Genomic DNA, 22,149 nt, shown 5'->3' with positions numbered 1-22,149 from the left:
AAGTAGTAGGTTTAAACAGATCATATTCAGCAAATAAGCAACCAATCTGAAAACGATGATATCCCAGAGAAAGCTAATTGTAAATTAGGTTTACTTTTATACTTTTTATTTCTATTTTCAATAGATTTCATTCATAATATTATTTTTACGTCCGTATTACTTGACCAGAAATTCCACCAATGGCAGTGCAGTAAAGTGGTCACGTGATACAGGCGGAGACACGTGACCAGTATACTGCTCTGCCATTGGTGATAGTTCTGGTCCCGTGATTTAAGTTTCAGATTTTCAAAATTTTACATATATGAATTTTCGTATAATTTTAACACAGTTTTATATCAGTTTCTCGAGACAGGAACATCAGATATAACTTTCATGGGTCGCGATCAAGAGCTAAAGTGATCAGCTTTCAGCCTATACCCCCTTTCATTTTCCCTTTACTGTCCCTTTAACCTAATTTTCGACCAATTGATATATGCATAATGTATCTTTAGATTATAGTTTTTTCATTTTGTTTAGTGTGAGGCGAGTTTTCAGTTCTTTTTATAAAAAAATTAGAAACATACTTAATTTCTCTATGCACAATTATTAAAAAAATCTCTTAATCAGAAAAATAGAAAAAATTGAAAAAATAAAACTATATTAATAGATAAAAATTACCATCTAATCGCAAAGAATGATAAATTTCGATGCCTTAGATCCACCCTAGTCACAAAAAATAAAATTGAAAAAAATATGCAATATGAAAATTATGAAAAATCTATGAAAAAAATTGAATTTTTACAACATAGCTATTGGATCAAGTTTCTCTGATTCTTGTTGACTAACTTTCCATTTCTAAAATGCATTGAGATAAATATTGCATAATTACATATGTTAGAATTCAAGGGTACTTCAATGCCAAGGTCTTCAGTTCAGACGTTTTCTTGTAGTCGTCATACATGCATTTATATTTATATATGTTCGGAAAACTATTTGCTCTAGTTGCAACAGTTCATGCTGTTCCGACACCACAGACTTGGGGGATTGGAACAGGTACTTGGTTATATAGCGGGACAAGACATAACTAATTACAGGGTTTCCCGCGCAACATGTCAGTTAAAAGACGACTTGAAGATCGACTTCGATCATTCAACTGAGTTTTGGCATTCAGTTGTCAATCTTATTCAAGAGGTAAATCTTTAAATTAATAATCGCAAAATACCCCTTGTCCTGGCATTTCCAAAACGTGGTCTGCCTTTTACAGGAGTTATGAAGAATTTCGTTTCGATTTAGACAATTTTGGTTTTATTTATTAAATTGAAATCTGAGTTAAATTCGTATTATCAATCCGGTGATATTGAAAGTACAAAAAAGACCACATTTTTTAATGCCAGGACTATAGAAATTTTACAATTATTGTTTTAAGATCAATACACGAAGGTGTAGGCTAACGAAAAAGTGTCGAAAATTATTTCACAGCTCAAAGACGATTTTCAAGTCGTCTCTGAACTGTCATGCTTTGTAGGAAACCCTGTATCTGAGAATGTATGGATTTCTATGCTTTTAAACAAAGTTCCTTGTATATTTGTCAATTTTGAAGGCATGGGCAATCTTAAAAATTCCAGAATTCAGGAAACATCGAGTTCTCTCGTCTAAAGTCGTCCAATTATTATTAATGTACAATTTTGTTCCCGGACATGAGAATATTTCTATATTCCCGGCCTTGGTTTGAAATCTAAGCAAACTGTATTTGTTTAGGCCAAGAATACTTGGACTATTCTGAGACAACGACGCCGCAAGGAACTAGAAAGGGCTATGCTATTCCTAAGGTGAATATAAACTTCAAGCTATATCTATATATAAATTTGGCTTCTCTGTCTGTTTGTTTGTTTTTCTGTTTGTATCCAATAAACGTCAAAACGGCTGAACCGATCGGGCCCAAAGTTTTGTGGGACATCTAGGGACACCAGGGAAGGTTTATGAAAAATCAAAATTTCAAATATTTCTCTCCATCAAAATTCGATCGTCATTAAATTTTTAAAAATTTTGAAAATCCGCGAAATTTTTTGTGAAAATCCGCGAATTATTTTTGTTTTGTTTTACGATGTACACAAAGAGAACATGTTCACAACTAATTTAGAAGATGGGCGCGAAGCACCCTAAAAGCCTATAAAGAAGGGCGCGAAGCGCCTTGAATTTCTAGTATATATACATTTAGCTTGTCTGTCTGTCTGTTTTTTTTTATCTAATAAACCTCAAAACAGCTGAACCGACCCGGCCTACACCTCAGATGACCCCAGGGCCGGAAGGTTTATGGATGCTCAGAGTTTTAAAATTTGTCTTTAAAAATTTTTGATTTTCGTAAAATTTTGAATCCGCTAAATTTTTTTTTCCTTGTTTTATCTCAGAGAAAATGCCAATAGATTGAGCATTAATAAAAATTTAAAATTTAAAATAGAAGATGGGCGTGATGAAGTGTTCTGATAACCTAGTATCTATATATATACTTTGCTTGTGTGTCTGTCTGTCTGTCTGTATCCAATAGACCTCAAAACGGCTGAACCAATCAGACCCAAATTTGTTGTGGTACCTCACATGTCCCCAGGGAAGGTTTATAGATGATCAAATTTTTTTTTTGCCAAAATTCGATTTACATATTAGTTTTGAAAATTAGCGAGTTTTTTTTATAAAATCCGTAAGTTTTTTGTTTGTTGTTTTACAATGCAATGCATAAAGAAGCTTAGTATCTATATACTTTGCTTGTCTGTCTGTTTGTCTGTTTGTTTGTATTCAATAAACGTCAAAACGGCTGAACCGATCGGGCCAAAAATTTTTGTGGGATCTCGCGTTACCCCATGGAAGGTTTATGAATAATGAAAATTTAAAAAAATTGTGTTGAAAAGCTTTTTATTTTTAAAAAAATTTTTAAATCTTGAAAATCCGCAAATCTTTTATATAAAATCCGCGAAATTTTTTTCTTTCTTTGTTTTTCAATGTTACATTTAGAACATGTTCACAATTGAGATAGAAGATGGGCGCAAAGCGCCATAAAAGTCTAGTTTCTTTAAATTTCTTTAATAATTAAACAATTTGGCCTAAAAATTATAGTTACGTTACTGTAGGGACCACCTCCTACAACTTCCCCGTCCCCAACACTCACTCCTCCGCCCTGCTCAAACTTCCAAGAGCTAATCTCCCCTCCACCAGGAATGGTAACTCGTCCGCCTCCTCAGAAAGGATACCAGCCACCTAGATGTCCGCCCTCAACCACAGCACGTACAGTACCCCCACCAACAACTACAACAAGGCGGACAACAACAACTACAAGACGGACAACTACAACAACAACAAGAAGGACAACGACACCAACTTTAACAATCCCTACCACTGTATCCCCATGTCGACCAGTAACCCTACCTCCCTGTTTTCAAACTACTCTACCACCTTGCCCTCTAGTTACAACCCGCAGTCCTATCATTCAAACAACTCAACATAGTAAAGGTAAAATTACTGAGAATTTTTCATCGTAACTATAAGTGATACCTCGTTTAAAAGTTAAAACGTGCATCTTTAGCCTGTGGCAAAACAGTTTTTCTGATTATTGACCTGTCAAAAATTTTCCCTTTAGACGTTGTTTTTTGAAGTTTGCCAATAGGCAATAGCCACAATTGTAGTTGCAGAAAGACGAATTCTAATTCTGCGCAATCGTTTCCCTTAGCGCGCGGCGAGTAATTAAGTACCCCTTAATCTTTCGTTTTCATAGAAAATTGTTTTATCTTAAATATTTTAGGGTATGCCCGCCCTGTTGTTCAAGATAGTAGTTCATCGAGGGATTATTTCAAAGAGTCTTCAAGGTTAGAAAACGATCAGGAGACGAATGGACCTGGTAGTAATGGGATACAATTCGGGGATGAAGATCAAGCACCACAAGGGCTAAATGTTCTAAGGTTGGGATTTGAACACTTTTTATAACAGGTCTCTTGTGTTCTCTGCTGATGATTCCTGGTGACAGCATTGCTAGGAACGCGATTACTTATTTAGGCTGAATGACAACGGATTTAACGCCTTTCATAGCCATTTTCTAATGCAATTTTAGACCCTAACCCATTTTTCTTGCCGTTTTAATTCCAAATTGGTGTAACTTTGCTTCTTATGTCGTAATTGAAAATTGGCGGTACAGTCCAAACTAGGACAGCAAAGATTGACCCAGCTCGGATATTCAAATGTACACCGGTTCTGCACATTTATTTCGAGTAATAATAATTGCTGCGATTAAAGAAAATACGTGTTTATTTTTTCTTCAGAAAACAGAGGAGAAATCAAATGAGATTATATGGAAGTTTCTTAAAAGGTAATTAATACAGGAAGTAATTGTTGCTTGTAATGTAATGCTAGATATTCGAAAATCATCATTAGATAGTTCGAACATTTTGGTGTCGTATTTAGCAAACACCTACAGCTAAAAGTGGCAAGTGTCAGCAATAGATACATCTTTATAGACATGTTCGTGAAATATTTATCTGGTAGTTTGATAGCAACCATTTGAAAATAGTTAGAAATAACCGTTCCCTGTATGTATTGTATTGTTAAATATTAGAGGTGATGTAGAATTAATTCCAATAAGGATTTCGTTTAATCAACATTTCTTTCAATCCTGAAGTTATTCAGTATTCAACGATGAATGCTTATAGAAAAATATCTATGTACATATTGAAAGTATTGATCCAAGAAGGGAAGGCTTAACATCTGTTTCTGAATTTAAAGGGAGTGTTATCGAAAAATGAAAGTGGTGTTAGGCTTAATTCTAGTCAGATGTAGATGCAATCTCTACTAATTTTATTTCTATTGTCTTTTTCATATATAGATATTAATTCAACTTTCTAACTTTTTTTCTCTTGTAGGAGATTCTGCTCTGGACGCTGGACAAGGATACCATAGTTCTAATCAGGCCCAATATACAAGGAAAAGGAGAGTTTGAAAATCAAATTAAAAATATCACTTTCATATTCTGAAGAATTCGTTCAAATACATTTCTACGGATTTTGATTACTGTTTTGATTTAGTTTTTATTATTTTAAACTTTTAATCGAGAATATAGTTGAATTGGCGGGAATTTGTTTTATTTTTTCCACTTTTATGTTTTAAGGTCTAGGAATCCAAGGTTTGAAAGACGATCTACCCAGGTATACGATAAAATGTTCTAATGATAAAATATTCTAAAAATGATTTCAACGCTATTATCTCTTGGTACTCGAGTGTCCTTTGCAATAATTTTTGCGTTCTGTCAGAGCTATAGCTGCTCTCTATACTCCTAATCACAACTTCAAACTAACTTTGGAATGTTTTGAGTTCTCTAAGTTATCGAAAAATGGTTGAAAATGACAAAATCAACAAAAAAACATAACAATTTGAGTTGTTTTTACCCCTTACATTTTACATTAAATAAGAAGACAACTTATTAACCAACATATAATTTTTCTAGATCAATTCTACCATCAGAATGAATACATTTGATGAGCAGAATGATAATATTTTAGATTCAGTGGATCAAGGTAAAAATAATCTTATCTTCTGAATATCTATACGCGATAACTGACTTTACTGCCTCCCTTTAAAATAATATTTATCCCACTATAGTTTCAGTAGAAGTAAATATTTCCATTTACTGTTAGCGCCGATTAAAGGATTCCTATTTCTAATTGGATAATGAGATAGATAGAAAGATAAATGTTACCGCCATATTATTTATATTGGTTCAGAATAGACAACAAACACATGACTGAACCCTGATTGGATCAGGCGCTAATGGACTCGGCATACAAGAGTGATCCACACTGTTAGAAAAACCCGCTTACAATCAACAGTATTTAGTTCACGCACCAAGCCATGAAGATCCGTTGTAATATATCAACGATAATTCTGCTTGATATCAATTTACGGCCTGTACGCTAAATTCTAATTACATTCACTTGAATTCTACTTACTTCAATCATCAGAAATCGAAGCAAGCATAATCCTGCTTACTTTAATTACAGTGATCCGGCGTTCAGACACGTACCGGCACTCAATTCAATCAGAATACTACTTGGATTCTGCATTAACCAGAATTCTGCTTACTTCAATTAAAATTTTACTCTCTTCAAGTAAATTCTATTTAAAGTATCTTGAATAATACTGACATTGCTTTCTCTCAATTCTCATTTAAAAATTTGATGTGATTCTAATTTTACTTATATCAACTAGTGTTTAGGCTAATTCAAGTAAAATCATTCTGACCAGAAAACATCAAATTTCAAACGATATATCAATGAATGTCTTCTATATACTGGTTATATTGGCCTGAAATATGATGATATTGAAAATTTACAAAATGGCATTTCTAACAGTGCATATCAATAATATTCAAAACTAGCTTGGGAACCCAGCGTTGTAGTAACTAACGCCGTTTACCCACGCTTGGTCGTAAATTATGATTCTAGCAATTTTTCCCTTCAAAACTAAACTTAGAATCTTCAAACCAAGCTAAGAACGTTCCCGTGGTTCTCCCAAGTTCCCCAATCAAAATTTGAGGCAAATAGATCAAGCGGTTCATGATTTATGATCAGACATACAAACAAACAACATAGATTTCTACTTTATATGTATAGATACTATATAAAACGTCGTCTTTGTAGATGTCAAGCTCAGAGAGAGTAGGTTGGATGAGGAGGAGCTGTACCGGAATTTTTACGGAATTGGTTAGATTACTTAATTTACAAAGAATTAGTTTCTTAAGAAAATAATCTAAACAATATTTTACGAAAGGGACTGTAGGGTAATTTCAAGTGACCCCCCCATTTGTTGATAGGCGTGTCTGATTCACAACAGTTTAAACCTTTGACTAATCAAGGATTTGCAAAAGGTTTTATATTTTTAGTGGCCGCAGAAAATAAGTATTTACAATCACATTTTTAAAAGCTGCATCGGACACAAAATATTCGGAATTTTCGAAAAATATAAGTTACATTAACAAACCATTTCAGAGATAAATTCTCGGATGATCAGTCTATAAAGGTAAAGAGTACTGTTGTAAATCGGAAAATCTCCTGTTGCATGGAGGGTCACTTGAAATTACGCGTACAGTCTCTTTAAGGTGGAACTGAAAAGAAAAGGTTAGGGTCAGCTTTACAGATCATACTCGGAAATATTGAAAATTCTCCTGTTCAGCAAACTAATCAAATTCGACAGACAATGGAGGTAAAAATTAAACATGATAAAAGCTAGAAAGATCAAAAATTAGAATTGCACGGAAGGCCCTAAAATATTGATTTCGTCCAAATTGTTTTAGAAACCAAGCATGAAGGAAAAAGATAATTTAAACCATGAAGATGTTGCCGGTCCAGAGGAATTTATTCTCATGGAGCTACGATCACAACCTGAAGAAATGATTCCAAAACAACGGTTATCCATCTCATATTTTTCTAATAACAGTTTATAAACAGAGGTTTTCATTAATACAATCAATTATTTTTTTCAGGTCTTATAACGCACCTGCTTGACAAGTTTTTCAACGAAGATTTAGTGAACGTCTATTTTTATTTTGAAAATATACTTAATAGCATTCTTTTTCTTATTCTTAATATTAATCATGGAAATACTTTGAAAATGCACAATTTATACAATTTTGTTTTTAAGAAAACACTAAAGGGGACATTTTATGTTTAATACATCAGTCACGTCCCTTCATTCGATAAAATTTGTGGATTTATTTATATCATTTTCCAAATCTGCATGCAGTTAAAGGATAATTTTAAAACGTCTAAATCAGGACATCTTGCCTGCTTTTCTAAATACGGGCAAATGGTTAAATCTTGATTAAAGGCAATAAAACGTTTTTGAGTATATCTACATGAATTATTAATAGTAACATCTAAATCATAATCTAATCCTAATTCACTAATATCCATGGAAAGGAATTGAGTCCTTGCCACAAATTCTGATTTTTTTATCCCTATATCTTTTGAACCCTATTTCGTAATAGATATTTCAAACTTATATAATTTGATCTAACAGAAGCCATAGTTTGAAATATAAAATGTCTATAACATTGGACTGCAAAGATATAGGAATTAGAAAATCAGAGTTTGTGACAAAGACTCAATTCCTTTCATGAATATTGATAACACTAAGCATAGTATAAAACCATGACAATTTAGTGTAGTATGTAGTTTTAGATAATGGCTGCAACTGTTTCTTTGAAAACTATACAAAGACAATCTCCTTATAAAGAAAACATTAAACAACGAGCTACAAATTCCTTCTATACCAGCAAAAACGCATATCTACCTTTTTTAGGAGGAAAACTAAATAATGAATGAATTCATTAGTCGATGTTTTTCCTGTAAGATATTTACTCGCGCCTCTAACTGTTCAGGAATTACATTTTTAGGATTTTTTGCTGTTTATTTCGTCCAGGTATGTCTTTCTTTAAAACACAGTAACTATTTATGATATAACAGGCAAGGAATGTGTGTGCTTTACCACGTGTTCGACAATGTAAAGGGGTAAATATATTAAATACGCGGGCTCAACCTAAGGGTTTTTAAAGAAGATGTTAAACTTTACTCGGGGAGGGGGGCATGAAGTTCATTCAGTTCAAATCTATAAATATAAGTTGAAAATGCCTGTCTCTTCTTTGATCATATTATGTGATGTGAAATTGTATTAAAAAATAAGGCATGGTTCTTTCCGCTCCTCTTTTCAATATAATTGTACAGGGTTACCTACAAAGAGGGTGAAACGTTGATGACAGCTTAAAACACTGTAAAAAACATCTAAAATCTGAAACCTTAAGGGTGACAATGTCTTTTTCAAGAAAAAAAGTCTTTAAATGAAACATTAAAAAAATTGTTTAAAAACCCAGCATAAACACTAAACAGTGGCAGCCGCTGGCTTAAAGTGCGAGAATGGCGACGCCCCTTCTGAACAAAGGAATTTAGTCTTTGTCACAAACTCTGATTTTCCAATTCCTATATCTTTGCAGTCCAATGTTGTAGACATTTGACATTTCAAACTATAACTTCTGTTAGATCAAATAATACCAGTTTGAAATATCAAAGGTTCAATATAGGGTTCAAAAGATATATGGATTAGAAAATCAGAATTTGTGGCAAGGACTCAACTCCTTTGGGAGAAGGGAGTCAGCGCTATAGTTTTCTTTAATGCGGATTTTAAGAATGGATTAAAAAAGAATTTCCCGCCCTCCGCCCCCAACAGTTTCAGGACTAATGTAGTAAAAATGACCAATTGTTCAATGAAAAGTTATACAATTACAGACGCACTTAAACAAAAAGGCTGAATTTATAGTTCCAGACGTACAGACGTCTCTGAAGTCGTATCCTTAATAGGTAAACCTATTAATAAGTCTAAACTTAAGATATGCAAAGAAAGCATTTGAGGGCCAATGGGAAAAACCGAATGCTACTAGAATTTTGTTTATTTTTTTATAGCAATTAATCCATAATCTAGAAAATAAGAAACCGTAACTTTACTTCGAGGGGTTGTATAGTTCGTAGGGAAACTTCAGACGGATAAGAAGGTTTATTTAAAGGGTATATAAATAAACTAGCAGGTTCTATACAAGGTACGGGTTCAGGATTTGTCCTATACAAGGTATAGGTAAAGAATCTGTCCTATACAAGGAATACAGGTACAGGATCTATCCAATACAAGATACGGGTACAGAATCTGTCCTATAAAAGGTACGGGTAAAGGATCTGTCCTTTACAAGATACGGATACGATATCTATCCTATACAATGTAAGGGTACAGAATCTGTCCTATACAAGATACGGGTACAGAATCTGTCCTATACAAGGTACGGGTACAAAATCTATCCTATGCAAGGTACGGGTACAGGATCTGTCCTATACAAGGTACGGGTACAGAATCTGTCCTATACAATGTAAGGGTACAGAATCTGTCCTATAAAAGATACGGGTACAGAATCTGTCCTATACAAGGTAGGGTACAAAATCTATCCTATACAAGGTACGGGTACAGGATCTGTCCAATTCAAGGTACGGGTACAGAATCTGTCCTATACAAGGTACGGGTACAGAATCTGTCCTATAAAAGGTACGGGTATAGAATCTGTCCTATACAAGGTACGGGTACAGAATCTATCCTATACAAGGTACGGGTACAGATTCTGTCCTTTACAAGATACGGATACAGAATTTATCCTATACAAGGTACGGGTAAAGGATCTGTCCCATACAAGGTATACGGGTACAGGATCTATCCTATACAAGGTACGGGTTCAGGATTTGTCCTATACAAGGTATAGGTACAGAATCTGTCCTGTACAAGGTACGGGTACAGAATCTGTAAAGAATCTGTCCTATACAAGGAATACAGGTACAGGATCTATCCAATACAAGATACGGGTACAGAATCTGTCTAATACAAGATACGGATACAGAATCTGTACTATACAAGATACGGGTACAGAATCTGTACTATACAAGGTACGGGTACAGGGTCTGTTCCATACAAGATACGGGTACAGAATCTATCCTATACAAGGTTCGGGTACAGGATCTGTCCCATACAAGATATACGGGTACAGGATCTGTCCTATACCAAGATACGGGTACAAAACCTAAGGACCTGTTCTATACTGTTTAAGTAAGGGTTACATGATTTTTGCTTTACTAAGGTAAGGATTTAACAGAACATGTACTTATACCACGGTAAAGAAACAGCACTTTTACTAAAATACTTTACAAGAGGAATGGGGACATTTCTCTTATGACGGTCCTGTTCCATACTAAGAAACCAGGGTCAAATAAATATTAGAAAATGGGAATCCAAGAACCGATTCCGGAACCTCTAATATTACGCTGAAAACATAAAAGGATTTATAAATTCACCTTTCTTGGCATCTACCTACACCATACTCTCATCTCATCTCACATCTCAAATTGTTACCATGTATATTTCTTTAATGTATTTTATCCATTGTTATTTATTCTATAAATTTTTAAAAATTAATAGGGAGGGGCAGCGGATCATAATAGGAGGAACATGGGGAGGGGATGCACGATATGCAAAAAGATATAAAGAATAAGAATAACAAGGATAAAACTGAAAGTGAAGATCTACATGTGCTAGTCAGAATGTTTGCAGTGTTTTGAATGAATCATAAAATTTTTGTAACTAATTTTTTCTGAAATTTTTATTTACGTTTTATTCTGGGAATATTCGGTATCTTCAGGTTTGATAATAGTTTCGTTAAGAAGTGAACGAATTCTTGGCTACGACTAGAGAATTGATGGATAATGATTAGTTTCACGAAGAACGATGTTTAGAATTTAAGCGTGTGGGATTGTGGTACAAAAATTGAGACAGGTGTAAAAATAATTTACACAACACAAGTTCGTAAAAAGAAATTAGGAAAGGTTACCTCTGCAAATTTGCATTAATCCAATTTACATTTTACATTAGGAACTTACGTTGAAGTATTTAACTTTTCTCTATATTTTGTAAAAATGAATATGTTACACTGGATCCTAACCAACAATCTGATTGCTGTAATAAGTACATATCTTTGTTTTGTACATTTTCAAAAATTTGACATCAAAATTTAGCAAATGAACGAAAGGTTAGGTTGTTTTTACTTCTTATTATATGTGTCGCCTTATTCCCAGACGGATGAAAAAATATTGATTTTTATAGTTATTGACACTAGTCGTAGAAAATGAGCTGTATGCCTTTGAGAGAGATAAAATGTTGTTTGATTTAATAAAAGTACTAATTGATCCAGTTCGCGTTTTTGCTGATTAATAAACAATTGCAAGATTAGAATATAAACATCGAACGTAGCTAACTCAACAAACACAATTTCTTTCGATTTTGTTTAGCCTCAAGCTTGGTGTGTAAAATTTGTATGTTTTGCCTGTAGGCCGGTCTTTAAAGTTGAAACTGCCTGAGTGTGCCGAAAGGGTCCCCGAGTTTTTATGAAGAGCCTGGGGGCCCTAGAACCAGGTTCAAGTTCAATACTCAGCAGTAACGCCTGGAAGGCTTGGTGAGATCCTGCCTGGAGCCTGACAGTGCTTGGTATTTCTACTAGTACCGGTCTGCCTAAACCTCAGCATTGCTCTCTAGTCTATATCATTAGTGAGCATCAAACCAGCATATTGAAGTAAACCTGTTAGTTTTGTTAAAAATGTTTTGAGAAAAGATTAGGTTTGAGAAATCAAGGTAATGATAAATTAAAATCTTTATTCGAAAATAACTTATATTTTGTAACCAATGCTTATTTATGAAGATTTTCTGCCTTCTACTTTAGTGGATGTTAATTTTATAAGATTTCATTTTATTCGGCTTAAGGTCTTCTCTCTCCTTTCATGCAGTATCCAAGACATCTATACGAGTGGTCAGTTGTATTTTTTCTTTTCTTTTATTGCAAAATCATAGAACACAATGCTGATATAACATTTTTTCATTATCGTCCGTTATTCTTATCTATCACTCATTTTCTCTTTTGAGCCCCACAACACTACGACAAAATAATTCAAAAAGAATGTTTTATGTTCCCAATTCTTTTCTCCTTCTCTCATTTTATATTATCCAATAAGATATTTAAATTCTGTAGCTAAATGATGACGATGCTTTGAATGCAAGAGTTTAAAGGATTCCTTTATTGTAAACCTGTTTTTGAACCATCTACAATCTTTAAGTATATACAGGGTGATCTGTATCACATCAGACTTCTCAACTAGTAATAAGAACAAAAAATCAAAAGAAACTTGTGTATTTTCATTTTCATTTTCTTAAAATCAAAAATGCTCTAACTTTTAAACCGGATTTTTTATTAAATTGCGATTTCTGCTTACAGATCAATCTTAAATTCAGGTTGCTAGGTAAGGTATAAGAAAATTAGGGTTATTATTGCGAGTGTTCAGTTTCATTATAAATTATTATGCAAAGTCAATATCCAAATTGGCGTAGTTTTATTAGAATATCAATTTAAGCCCCTTTAATATTATCATGGAGGAACCAAGTACTCGAAACAGACTCTAATGTTCTAATTCCTATTTCTTTGAATCCGCGATATCGTAGATTTTTGATATTTCAAACTATAGAATTCTTATAGATTGTATGTTCCAAGTTTGAAATATCAAAGGTTTACACTTTTAGGTTGCAAAGATTAGAAAATTTGAGTTTTTGACAAGAACTACTCAGTACATTCCTTTTAATTTACAGTTCATATCTATGTTAACCTTCTGTTCTGAAGAAATGTATCAGTCGCTTTCAAGGATTTCAAGAAAAGCTGCGCCTTGAAGTTTTCTTCTTCTATAGGTTTAAAAGGAATTATTATAGATAAGGGTTAACATGTCAAAACGGGTAATTCTTAATAAAATAAAGATACAAGTACTCGCTGAAGAGAAACATTAGTATTAGATAACTTTTACATTATAATGCTACAACAACATTTACCCTTTTTTTAGCATTTTTAAAGAAAGTATCTAGAATACTGAAGTTAATTTTTATTTATTATAAGGTTCGCCCAAGATGACTCGTGCTTGCTGCTGCTCGCTGTGCTCAGGCCGTAGTGGTCTGTTCATGACGGGATCAATATCCCTCGTCGGTTGTATGTGTGTACTGCTACCATGTGTTTATTGTATGGTTCGGGAGGAAGGATGGAATATGCTCCGAGATTGGTTAAACTCCTGGTTGGTCCGAAACCACTGGGACGTGGAGGTGACACAGTCTGTATGGAGAGGGTTGGATTGGATTGATGAACACTACAGGAATCAATTTAAAAAGCTTTATATGGACATTCAAAATTTAAGTATGGGCAACAAGATTTTGGCAAAAATATAAAAACATAAAGAAAACTTTATTTTCAATGAAAAACATAATATTTTATTCTTAACTTATTAGAATGATGTGTCCAGGATCCTATTAGCAGGATTGGTATCCGCTGCTGCCTTACATCTACTCTCTACACTTCTCCTTCTACTGGGATCTATGCTTTATAAGCGGTGTCTCCTTGTTCCCTGGCTGATAACAGACCTCATAATAATTTTATCCATGGGCCTTGTTTTTACATCATGGACATTTCTTTCATTTTTTGTCGATCTTCTGATCGCTATCGTCTTTCCCGTTATCGCCGGACTAGTCATGGGCTTTTGGATTTTACTATGGAGAAATACTCAGTTTATGTACAGTCGGAATCTAATACCGGAGAAGCTTGCCCGGAGAACAACCTTAGAACCCATCATTAAAGGAGAATACCAAAGCGTTCCAAATGATTTAACTCCAAAAATGCAAGCTCACAAACAAACGCACAAACAAACCAGAAGATTAAATAATCAAACATTGAAGCATATTTCGTAATAAAAGTATAAAGATTTTGATATTTTCTCCTAAATGTTCAATCTTTTTATTCATAGGCCAATGAAGGCTTAATTTACTTTCATAATATTTGACTATTTTAAATTATATTTACACAAACATAATTATACATTCACTCCCCAATACTAATCTTGAGTATTATAAACGCTTGCTTTGCACATGCATGTATGATGGAAGGTTTGTTTTTGTAAATATACATTTATATATAGACAAGTTTCAGAGGCAAGTGTGTACCACATGCAACATCTTATGATTCATTCCAACAATCCCCCCGGCCCCCCTCCTCCTTCATCTTACCCTGCCCTCCTCTCCAATACATTTAGTGTTTTAAAACACCTCAACTTGCTTCACATTTTAAACTCCGTACTCTACAATTTATGCTTTGTCTACGAAAAAAAAGACCATTTGAATTATGAATTTCCAAACAAATACTTTCGACCGGTCAGACCTTTGGTTTAAACTTTTAATTCAACTTTATAAGTTATGCTTTATGTTTACTTAATCATATACTCTTTCTTCAAACGATGTGAAAGCTGCTTATCAAATTATCAAATTATCTCTTTTATCTGTGATAGTTGTACATATGTCAATGTTTCGTAAAGAATTGATAAATAAATGAATATTATAGACTATAAGCCTATACTAAATATAGCTTCAAAATTACAGCTTACAGTAAATTCTTGGTTCTTGGTTCGCATTAGGTTTGTAATTATACTTTTATTATTTCCGTTTGAAAATGAGTGTGAAGAGGTAATTTCAGGCGAGGCTTTAAGGGAAGGAGGGAGGAGAGCTCATGAGAGCTAATATTACAGCTGGGGGGGGGGAGGAGTGGAGAGGGAGGCGAGAGTGTTTTTACTTACATTTAATGGAAATATATTGTGATTTTGATAAGAAATGAAGACACTGCATGAATAGTTGGGATTCGACAAGAGATTTAAGATCATCAAAAATCTTTAATGAATTTGTTACCCATAAAATGATATTGAATTAGAAAATATTAGACAAAAATTAACAAAATGGAAATTATTGTACATGATAATAGGCAATAGGCAATAGGCAGGCGTCGGTGATAATAGACTGATAATTTGGTTGATTAATTGGTTTGTTGGTCGGTTGGTTGATAGGTTATTTGATTAATAGGTTCGTTGGTCAGGCTCCTCAACTCGGACGCAGTAGTCTCCAATAATCAGTAAATAGATATATTTCAAACCTGCAATAGAATGCAGGTATGATAAAATAAAATGACAACGTTAATAAAATTAAATGACAATGACAATTTTTTGGTTAAAATGTTGTGCGTCCTTATATGTAGAAGCTTCCGTTACGGTGCCTATACACATGTCTGCACACCACGCCCAGAGGTCGCTCCGGATGAGGTTCTTTTAAGAGGTTCAGTTGGAAGGAACATGCACTAAAGGAGTTCTTTGTTTATGAAACAGCTGAGCTGAAAACTTTAGAATGAGATATCCTTAATCCCCGATCTGGATTAATCTGATTATCCAATGTACACACTTTTGATTTTCTTCTTTTAATCCTCTTCTTGGACATTTCTACTGAATAAAAGTTATGTTTGATAACAATTACAAATAAATGCTATATCGATTGGACTAATATCCGATTGAATCAAAGTCAACTGTTTACAAGCCGGCTTTTAGAGCATTTAAACAAATATAAGTTTAATCAAGTTAATATGAAAATATTAAAAAACATATTTTAGGACTATTGTCATTTTGAACATTAGTTTTAATAAACATTGATCCAAAACTTACGTTCGTTCGATCGATGTTTAGTTCAATTGATATAAGACCATCACCAGAAATCAAAACCGGGTTTTTTAAAAAGTCTTAACATGACACGCTGATTGGTTAAATTTTTAACTTCTTTCTAGGATATCGAATGCGTTTTGAAATAATCTTGGCTTTAGTAAAACTAGGAGTTCAATCATTAATCTTGATATCCACCATTCTAAAGTTTTCAGCTTTGTATATATGACGTTCTAGCTCTAGATGCAACTGTTACTTTTGACGGTACAGAACCACTAAAAAGAGGATACATATATATATATATAAGAGGATCGTCATGATAGACGTGAAACATTATGTTTAGTATAATTCTTTATTTAATAAAAATGTGAAGTTAAAAACTGAAATATATATATATATATATATATTCCCCCCCCCTATTAACTGTAAGGGGTATTAGTGACATACTTCAATACTCACATCTGTTTTTTTCCTTGAGGGTATATAAAAATCTATGAATTATGGCGGAAAAATACCAAAACTGAGGTCATTTCACCTGGTAATGGCATCAAAGAGATGCGTTGTGAATATCTTTCACATCATAGATTCTTTCGCCTCATTAATTGCCTGCAAGGTCTTTTGTTAAATATGTTAATTTCGACATAACAGTCATTAACAAAACTTAATTCTTTTAAGATAACTTTTTTATAAAATTAATGTAGCATGAAACCAAACCTATTAAATAATAAATGGCTCTTTTTTAATGAATGATTGAATACTACATCTGCAGTGGATTTGTTTCTGTAAATTTTACTCTGGTAAGAACTGGTTAAAGGTTAATAAATAACAGTCAGTAAATTCCAGCTTTACTGCCATACACAGGAAAGTTCCTTTCTTTGTTCCAATCTTTGTTATTGTTTAAAAAAAAATAGTTCCAGTACAAATATGACACAGTCAAATGTGCACACGAACCCTATCCCCCGGCCCCCATACCTCGGTAATAAAATATCTACATACACGAAATATTACAGAACAATACGACTTGAAGGTCGTCTTTGAGCTTTGAAAGCATTTAGTCGTTTTTGTAAATTTTAGAAGTAAAATTCAGGAGTTAATAGTCACAAAATACCCGTAGCATATCCAAAATGTGGTCTGTCATTTTTGTGCTCTCAATATAAAGATATGATTAATTTTGTTCAGATTTCGACAATTTTGGTTCTTAATAAAATTGAAATCTGAACGAAATTCTCAATATAATGGTAAATTTGTAAATCCCAGGACTGGGAAAAGTGTGTATTTATTGTTTCAAGATAATTATGAGAGAAGAAATTGACGAATGAATGTCTCAAATAAATTCAAAGATCAAAGACGACTTCCCAATCGTCTTGCTACTGTCATGTTTCGTGGGACGCACAGTATATAAAGTATATCTGTTTGAATGTTTGTTTGTTTGTATTCCAGATCATAACTCCCGAACTTCTTGACCGATTTGTCTCAACTTTTGATTGAGGAACTCAATAGCAATAGAGAGGTTCTCGGGAAAGCTGGGTTCCCAAGCTAGTATAGATATAGAATAACTCTTTGCAGTATTTGGCTCGGGATTATCCTGTTTTAATTTGATTGTGTACATGCAGTTAACCGTTTCGATGAGTTCTGTGTTGAATTTATAATACAGGGTGTCCCAAAAAACATGGGAATTCAATGACGAATTCGATATAGTCTTTGTTATGAATTAGCATTGTAATACCTAATTTAAAAAGCCATAGTATAATTATGTCTGCTAGAGTTTATTATATGGAAAGGGTAAAAGACTGTAAAGATGTGTCTATAAGGTATCCGCAAGATGAACAGTGAAGACGGACAAGTTTACACTGTTTGTATACTGCAATTTTCTTGTGTACAACATTATGCAATCAAAACATAAACAAACAAAACGTAAACATAGCAGACAAACTCTTACAGATTACAGCTTTCTCAGTAGGTATCACTATTCTAAATCAAAGAATTATTTGAAAAGACGATATCAAATTCGGCACTGAATTCCCATGTTTATTGGGACACCCTGTACTAGGATTTAAGGACGCTTCGTGCTCCCTTCTTTATAAAAAGTCGCCATTTTTGATCGTTTTCAAATGTTCGCGGACTTTTCTGTTTAAATTGATAAATCTTCAAAAATAATCAATTTTAAATTTATTTTTTGGCAAAATTTGTCAACTTTGAACAGAAGATGAGCTAGAATCCATTCTCAGATAGCAAATCTAGTAAATAAAAAAATGTTTCATCAGAATCTTTACAACAAAGAAATTGAGTATTTGCCACAAACTCAAATTTTCTCATTCCTATATCTTTGCAACCTAATGGTGTAAACCTTTTTATATTTCAAACTTAGATTATAACCAATGACAAAAACCTTTCGAAAAATTGAAAAGTACTAATTTGACAATGCAGTGTATGCTCTGTTTACTTTTTTTGCCTGATGAGAACTGTTTTCTTGTGTTTGTCATCCAATAAGGAGAAACCTGAATCTCACCAAACTTTGAAAGAACCAAAAGATAGATTCAAGAATTATAAAAATAACCTAAAGCTTTATCAGGGCCAAAAAACATTATAAAGAAATTCATTTTTTTCCAGAAACTCTAATTTTCTTATCCATATATCTTTGTCGCAGACCTTTGATATTTCGAACTATAGATTCTGTTAGATAAAATAGTCTGTGGTTGCAAAGATATAAGGATTAGAAAATTTGTATTTGTGTGTGGCAAAAACTCGACATAAATGTTATCTATGCAAATTGTTTATGTACAGGGTTAATTACCCATAGAGAATAAGATTTTAATGACGACCCTTAACTTGTTAAAAATGACGATCTGAATATTATAATTGGTTTTCTGCCTTCAATTTGTGGGTAACCCTGAATGTATCAAAATAGGAAATATATAAAAATAGATGAAACAAACCCAACAAAATGAATCATTTAAAAGAAACCAAGACATGTTTTTAATGCGCTTATTCAGAAATTGGATTTATAAAAGTGAAAATGTCGTAAATATCTTTATGTAACAATATTTATAATTGTCTGGTAAACTCAATTTATATAAATGAATGATTGGCCCTCGTACAAATTACCTCATTACATAAATTAGTAATATGCATTGCACATTTACATATAACTAGACTGTCAGGGCGCTTCAAGCTGCCATTTTTCTTTTTTTACTGGCAAACTTTTCATCTTTATCCATCCATAAACTTTTCCTGGGGCCATGTGATGTGAGTCGCCGCCCAAAGATCCCAAATTTGATTCGGATTCCTCCTAGTTTTATATACCTCTTACATTTTCTTGAACACTCCATTTAAGCAAAATACTGAGTATGAGGATCGAAATTTTCTTGTATTTACCAGAACAGACACCATGTGTTTCTTCTTTACTCTGAGTATATTATATAGACTGTAAAACAATTTTATGGATTCTTCAAATTTATGAGTGTAAAAACCAGAATTTTCCGGTATATTACTGTACGTTTTCATATTCATGTATGTATATGTAGGGTTGTTAATCGTTTTTAAAGACTATCGAAAAATCTTTCGTTTTAAATTTTTTTCTAGAAACTATCGTTATGGAAAAAAACGATTGTTTTTTAAAACGAACAACTCGTTTTGAACTTTCAAAAGCGTAAAAAGATTTTAAATTTTTTAAAACTATTGTTTTTTTTAAAAACGATCGTTTTCTAAAAATGAATCTGAGTTTTATGGCAATTAATTAAAAAAAAAGATTTCAGAAACCCCGTTTTTACAAAAAGAAAAACGATAGTTTTTGAAAACGATAGTTTTTGAAAACGATAGTTTTTGAAAACGATATTTTTTTAAAACGATAATTGTTTTTGAACGATATTTTTTTAAAACGATCGTTTTTAAAATAATAAGTAATGTTACATTTTTAAAAACGATCGTTTCGTTTTTCGTTTTTTCTTCGTCGTTTTCAAAACGAAATGATCGTTTTTTAAAAAAGTGGCAACGATCCATAAGTGTGAGAATATGTGAAACTTGTTGCATCAATCAATTTATGAAATTATTATCAGCGTGACGGGGGAGGGCGGGAACATAACCATTACAGCTTCTTGTTTTCTTTGAGAACGTTTTTAATGATTCATTAATTTTTGAACAGAGTCTTCTCAAACTTTTAGTACTCTCCAAAATAACCAAACAAATGTGAGTTTCTTGATACTAAAGTGTTTAACAAGTGAGCAATTTTTACTTTTTCGTCATTTGTTAACATTTAGTTTCCGATCTTCTTAACTTACAAATTTGTTTTCGTAATAATAGTAAAAAAAAAACTAATTTTATTTTTATAATTTATTGGGGAAAAATAGTTTGAAGGTGTTTCCTTTCACACATTATAAGGAATATTGCCAAATTTCGATCTGAAAAAGTCCTAATCAAATCAATTTATAAAACTGTTAAATGCTTCGAATCCTGTTCTTCGAATCATGATAGTTTGAGCAGGATTTGCGTGTTTGAAGATTGCAGAGAAATATGCACACCTGGCCTGTAATTAGGAGAGAAATGATGGATTGGTGTTACCTAGGAGTTCAAGAAATACGCGTTATATATATATTTCTCTAATTTCTCTATTCAGCTACTGTTAAGCATAATAAAGTTGAGATATAGACTCCAAATAAAATAATAGTAAGCCTGTGTGCCAATATATTTTCACACATTTTGACAAAATGTTCAATTGATAAATAGTAAACAAACGTTGCTCTTATCAAATAAATAGAATTGGATATCATTAGAATTGATAGCTGCTGAAACGTTGATTAAACTTTGAAATCAATCTTGTGTCAAAATGTAATTTAGATTTTGACTTTGATCATTTTACGCCAACGTAATTAGATCTTGGAAATAATTAAAGTTTAAAAAAATATCTACTGCAGTTCAAAACTTAAGCTAATTTTCGTCTAAATCTGATATTCTGTCACCAAATCTTTCTGAGTTTGTGACCTGTTTTAAAAACTTTGCAGTTTGCAGTGTGTTCCGTCTCCTTTCCAGCCCTAGGCAGTTTTTCTCTTCTTAATTACTATGCTAGGTACATAATTATCAAAATATCATGATAACTTAATTGTTCACTTTACCGCTAATTACAGTATAATGTTGCTTAATATATGATAATCACCATCGCAACTTTAACTTTAAGTAGGTAGCACCAATTTTGTGACTAAAATTTTGCAAAAATAAAAGCTGAAGAACTTTTTTTGGCAGAAAAGATTGCTTGAATTTAATTTGAATACAAAATCGGCATTACTATTTTTAATAGTAAATCCTGAATAATTTTCACAATAAGGAAGTGATATTTGCAAATCTAGATAATAATGATGGGCAAGCAGAAAAACCAGTTCTTCAATTGGTCAAAGTTGCATTTGTTTTGGCAGTGGCTAGTATAGGCCAGGCTACTACACATATTATATACAGGGTAACCTGACGATTTTGGACATTTTTATGTCTACTAAAAAATTCTGATCGAACGGTGTAAAGCCTTCTATAATTTGCGTTGCACATTTTTCAAGTTTCAAGTTTTGGAATGCCTCTGATGCAAAATAATATTTAAAAAAAAAAAAAAAATTTAGTCTTCTAGTTCCCGGAAATTTAAAAAAAAAACTCGTCTGACCAAATTTCAGCATCTTTATCTGCGTTTCCCGTATTTTCCATTTGCGTATTATTTTAATAATTGTTCTTTTTCTCAACTCTTTTTTTTATTTTGCATCAGAAGATTGCAATTTTTTGTAGATATCAAAAATGGAAAAGAAATATGAATATTAATACGATATTGATTTGAGTTTTAGGTTTCCAAGCCGTAAATCATTAAAGCAATTTACAATTTGACCAGGTTTATAATTTTGCAACGATTAGAGACATGAAATATATAACTCACAATTTGATATAGATTAAGCTGAATTAGGCAAAAGAAAATCTAACCTTTTGGATCAATAAGCAGAAGACAAGGGCGGCTTACAATATTTTCCGGGGGGGG

At 32.8% G+C, this 22,149-nt stretch overlaps 2 protein-coding genes across 6 annotated transcripts; both read left to right on the top strand.

Moving 5' to 3' along the window:
* The first annotated feature begins 874 nt into the window (after positions 1–874).
* On the top strand, positions 875–7,584 carry LOC111702163 (PH domain-containing protein DDB_G0287875). Of its 5 annotated transcripts, none has more exons than XM_023473755.1 (12): positions 875–1,032; positions 1,738–1,808; positions 3,102–3,480; positions 3,770–3,833; positions 4,284–4,330; positions 4,881–4,947; positions 5,126–5,162; positions 5,462–5,531; positions 6,654–6,716; positions 7,112–7,215; positions 7,307–7,419; positions 7,496–7,584. In XM_023473755.1, the coding sequence occupies exons 1-12, from the start codon at positions 939–941 to the stop codon at positions 7,515–7,517; spliced, it is 1,131 nt and encodes a 376-aa protein (XP_023329523.1). In that variant the 5' UTR covers positions 875–938; the 3' UTR covers positions 7,518–7,584. The 5 variants fall into 5 exon arrangements, with proteins under 5 accessions (XP_023329523.1, XP_023329522.1, XP_023329520.1 ...); XM_023473754.1 differs by having other exon boundaries at positions 876–1,032; positions 3,770–3,926; positions 4,881–4,941; positions 5,132–5,162; XM_023473752.1 differs by having other exon boundaries at positions 876–1,032; positions 3,770–3,926; positions 4,881–4,941.
* Positions 7,585–11,754: 4,170 nt separating this feature from the next.
* On the top strand, positions 11,755–14,384 carry LOC111702169 (uncharacterized). Its single transcript, XM_023473760.1, has 3 exons — positions 11,755–12,222; positions 13,526–13,775; positions 13,923–14,384. Exons 2-3 carry the CDS (start codon positions 13,537–13,539, stop codon positions 14,362–14,364), a joined length of 681 nt encoding a protein of 226 aa, XP_023329528.1. The 5' UTR covers positions 11,755–12,222; positions 13,526–13,536; the 3' UTR covers positions 14,365–14,384.
* The last annotated feature ends 7,765 nt before the right edge of the window (positions 14,385–22,149 follow it).

Source organism: Eurytemora carolleeae, unplaced genomic scaffold (genome assembly GCF_000591075.1).
Source record: "Eurytemora carolleeae unplaced genomic scaffold, Eaff_2.0 scaffold483, whole genome shotgun sequence".
Taxonomy (NCBI): Eukaryota; Metazoa; Arthropoda; class Copepoda; order Calanoida; family Temoridae; genus Eurytemora; species Eurytemora carolleeae.
This window is presented reverse-complemented; position numbering and strand designations above follow the sequence as displayed.